We start from the raw sequence: 4,275 nt of genomic DNA, 5'->3' as shown, positions 1-4,275 counted from the left end.
AGAAGACTGAAGAGCTTCGTTCAAAAAACAACGAGGACCGTACCTCCAAGAGAGAAAGGAGCAAGTGATTATGCTCTTTTATAGTTGGCTCTTGTAGTTGGGTTGTCTATGTGTTTGCTATTTGGTTGAACTTCGTTTGGTTGGACTTGTCTAGTGGTTGTGAAACTATGTGAAACTATGTGTTTCCTATTTGTGGATCTATATCTTTGCTATTTGTGAAACTATGTGGAACTCCGTTTACTAATTAGTTAAAGTTCGTTTGAAATATTCTATGCACTTCAAGTTTTGTGAAACTTGCTGTGATATTTTTGTGAAACTTGCTGTGATATTGCTGTCATATTGAATTTGAAAAGACGCAAGCAAATAAACTTTAACCAATAAAGCACAGGACCCTACCGCTAGGGCCTCTGGCGGTAGGGTCACATAGCCTACCGCCACCCCCCTGGCGGTAGGGTGAACCTACCGTCAGGGCCCCCTGCATATTTCGTTACATAAGGTTTGCGCGGCAAAACCCAGCCACACCCGATCCTAGAGGTAGGGTTAGCCAGCCTACCGTCAAAGGGGGCGGCGGTAATATACTTATCCACGTCAACAAAGGCAAACGGCCGCCGTCCCCCTCCGTCGCACCCTACCGCAACCTTCTGGCGGTAGGCTGTATAACCCTACCGCCAGAGGCCCTGGCGGTAGCAAAAAGGTCAAAGCCCGAAAATTTTCGAAACCAGGGTCAGATCCTGAAATTGTTAGGGAAAAGGGTCAAAACACGAAATTTTGCCACCAGCATAGGCGCCTTCTCCTATCCCGTGCCCGCCGCTCCCACACTCGTCCTCCCATGGTGGCGCCGCCGGGATCCTAGGAGTGCGTGATCCTAGAGGTGCGCCCGCTCAAGTTGGATGCAGAGGAGATGGAGCTCGGCGGGCTACACATCCAGTCGTCGCCGTGCTCCACATCCAACACCAGTGGGACTGTGGGAGGACGAGGCTCCGCAACATACGCCCTGCTTTTCCTCGCGCCCCCACCGCCGCTCGATTCGAGCGCCATCGGCTCGCCCCGCCGCAGTTGAAGCTCGGTCGCTGCCCGATTCGAGCTCCGCCGGCCCGGCCCGCCGACGCGTTTCGAGCTCCGCCGCCGCCCCGCCCCACTCCTTGTCTCGATCTGAAGCTCGGCCACCCGATTCGAGCTCCCCCATTGGCGCCCATCTCCACGCATGGCCGCCAGCGCCCTCTGAATCGACTCTCGGCCAAGCCATACATCTTCAAATGCATCATTTGTTTGGAGCACTAGTTTTACATCACCAAATATATATGTGTGTTGGAGTTAAGACTTTTTTGCGTGTAAAACACACTTTTTGGTGATGTAAATTATACTATGACGCTACCTTTACATCCCCTATATAACATCTTCTATCGGAGATGCTTTGAAAAGCTAGCTAGTGTATGCTCGCCCGGTGAGCCTAGTGCATGCTTATACGAATGTACTAGTAGTATTGAGCACCCGTCGTTACTCGTCCGCACATTATTGATGTTCTATTACCAATGATACTCTTTATTCTACATCTCCGCAGATCAACTAGAGTAGTATGAAACTATGAAAACGCATACGCACATCAGATTTCGACAAATCAAACGCATACGCACGACGCGCAAGTCCATACATTCACCCGTGCTGCTCTAGTTAGGTGCTGGCGACGTCCCGCGCTTTGGTGGTGCCCAGAGCGTCCACGGCCTCGTCCCCGACTCTGTGCCCGACGAAGGCCGGCGCCCCCTGTCTGCCGTGCCGCTTCCCGCTGTCCAACGGCTGCACCACCATTCCGCCCACCCGGCCGGAGTCGCCCTGCGCCAGGCCCCTCTGGACGTACCCCACGACCCAGACGAGCGCCGAGAGCCCCGAGACGGCGAGCGCGCCAGCGGCGGCGAGCCCAGCGACGGCCAGCGCGGCCCCGAGGGCGGCGGGCACGAGAACCGGACTGAAGAGCAGGATGAGCGGCGCCGAGAGCGCGACGCCGGCGAGCGTGGCCAGCAGGAAGAGGCCGGAGAGGGCCAGCAGCGCGGCGCCGAGCGGGACGAGGAGCGCGGCCGCGGCCAGCGCGGGGACGCGCGGGTCGCTGCGGAGCGCGGACCTCAGGCTCAGCCCCTCAATGCGCCGCAGCGGCTGGTACTGCTGCTGCTTCCCGCCGTGCTGCTGGTGCGCGCGCGCCGACGCCGTCGTGACCATGGCGAGCTCGGGCGGTGGAGGTCGAGGGAGACGACGACAAGGCTTCTGATCTGGCGAGCCCGAGCAGCGGCGGTCTGATGGCGAACTCGGTACGATGCCCTTGGCTCTAGCTATATAGAGAAGAGCGGTGCGTGCGCGGGGTGAGGTGACACGTGGGTTGGGCGCGTGGCGATGCGGCGGACACCTGAGCTGCATGCGGGAGAACGGCGCCATGGTGTGACATGTACTCCCTCGTCTCGGCCTACCTTCCGTCCGGGCACGTCCTGCGTGTTCTGGAGTTGCGTCCGCAGGCCGCACAGCCGTTGCTGTTTCTTGCGGGGAGCTCTATGCGATGGTTTTAGCTACTGGTTCGAGATGTTCCTGCAGTGTTTTTCGTCGTCCAGAGTGCCCGTTTTGGACCGCCAGCAAAAATTGGAGTAAAATGCACGCATGGTCCTGCAAGTTGGTGGCGATGTCCACAACCGTCCTGGAACTTTCAAACGGCCTCAATACGGTCCTGAAAGTTGGAAATACGGTGCCAATACAGTCCTTCAAATCGGGGAACTGGTCCTGGGATGCATATGTGCATACAAATCGCATACGCCAGGACTTCCACGTCAGCAGAGGAAAAAAACGGTTCGCGTCGCTCAGCGTGTGCTCGCCCGCACGTCTACCTGGGTGAGCCGGCCCATACATCCGAGAGCTAGTTTATTTTTACGGGCACGTCTATAGCAAACGATGCGAACACTGTAGCGAAATATATATTTATTTTTTCCCTCCTTTATATATATTTCCAAAATTTCAAAAATTGTTCATGAATTCAAAAAAGTTCAAAATTTGAAAATTTGTTCATGTATTTGTAAAAATGTTCAGGAATTCAAAAGATGTTCATGGATTTGGAGAAATGTTCATGGATTCAAAAAATGATTCATGAATTCAAAAAATGTTCATGATTCAAAAATTGTACAAGCCGGCCGACTCCGCATCTGCGCCCGGCAGCGCTCCGCGACCATCAGTCGGCCGACTCCGCGTCCGCGCCCACCAACCAGCGGACCTCGCGTCCGCGCCGGGCAGCGCTCCGGGCCCACCAGCCAACGGACGCCGCGTCCTCGCCCGGTAGCGCTCCGCGCCCACCAGTCGTCGGACTCCGCGTAGGGCGTCCAAAAGAAATGAGAAATGAGATAAGGAGCAGTAAGAAAGATAAAAGAAGTAGAAATTTCTGATTTCTGATTTTTTGGACCCGTCCACTTAACTTGAGCTTACATCTTGACCCTTGTATGTAGATTTCTGATTTCCTTCGCAGTGAACAATCTATTCTCCACTTTTGAATCAAAACACCAACCGCAACCGACCCAATAGTAGGAGTAGGCGGCAGCGAAAGTGCCACAGCCAGGGGAAGTGCCAGAGTCTAGAACCGAAGGTGGTTGTGACCTGATAAGATCCAAAGCGCAGCAAAGCCCCACAAAAGCAAACAGTACGGGTGGAGGAGTTACCGTGGGCACCATGTTGGTTCAATCTGAAAGCGTGGTAATTCATTCATTTCATCGAAGAAGGATCAAACATGAGTCATCACATTGTTTCTAGATCTTCGATACCTCGATGTTCTGAAGAATAGGTCCTAAAATGGCCAATTGATTGTTTTCTCAACGGGAATCGAGGAAATGGCAAGGCTACCTGGCGAGGACGCGGCGTCCGTCGGCTGGTGAGCCCGGAGCGTTGCCCGACGCGGGCGCGGGGTCCGCTGGTGGGTGGGCGCGGATACGGAGTCGGCCGACTGATGGGCGCGAAGCACTGCCGAGCGCGAACACGGAGTCGGCCAACTTGTACATTTTTTGAAATCATGAACAGTTTTTTGAATTCATGAATAATTTTTTGAATCCGTGAACATTTCTCCAAATCCATGAACAGCTTTTGAATTCTTGAACATTTTTTCAAATACGTGAATAGATTTTTAAATTTTGAATTTTTTTGAATTCGTGAACAATTTTTTAAAATTTGGAAATATATATAAAGGAGGGAAAAATTAAATATATATTTCGCTACAGTGTTTACATCGTTCGCTATAGACGTGTCGGTAAAAATAAA

At 53.2% G+C, this 4,275-nt stretch overlaps 1 protein-coding gene across 1 annotated transcript; it reads right to left on the bottom strand.

The window, feature by feature from the left end:
• Window positions 1–1,504: 1,504 nt before the first annotated feature.
• Window positions 1,505–2,272, bottom strand: LOC119341032 (oleosin 16.4 kDa-like). The gene has a single exon (XM_037612929.1). The coding sequence runs from the start codon at window positions 2,209–2,211 to the stop codon at window positions 1,672–1,674; it is 540 nt and encodes a 179-aa protein (XP_037468826.1). The 5' UTR covers window positions 2,212–2,272; the 3' UTR covers window positions 1,505–1,671.
• Window positions 2,273–4,275: the final 2,003 nt, after the last annotated feature.

The sequence above is a fragment of the Triticum dicoccoides genome, chromosome 7B, assembly GCF_002162155.2.
Source record: "Triticum dicoccoides isolate Atlit2015 ecotype Zavitan chromosome 7B, WEW_v2.0, whole genome shotgun sequence".
Taxonomy (NCBI): domain Eukaryota; kingdom Viridiplantae; phylum Streptophyta; class Magnoliopsida; order Poales; family Poaceae; genus Triticum; species Triticum dicoccoides.
Note: the sequence above shows the minus strand (reverse complement) of the source record. Positions and strands in the feature narration are given on the sequence as shown.

Excerpts from the sequence above, each read along its gene's own strand:
- LOC119341032 (XM_037612929.1), bottom strand. The coding sequence starts at position 2,211 with ATGGTCACGACGGCGTCGGCGCGCGCGCACCAGCAGCACGGCGGGAAG.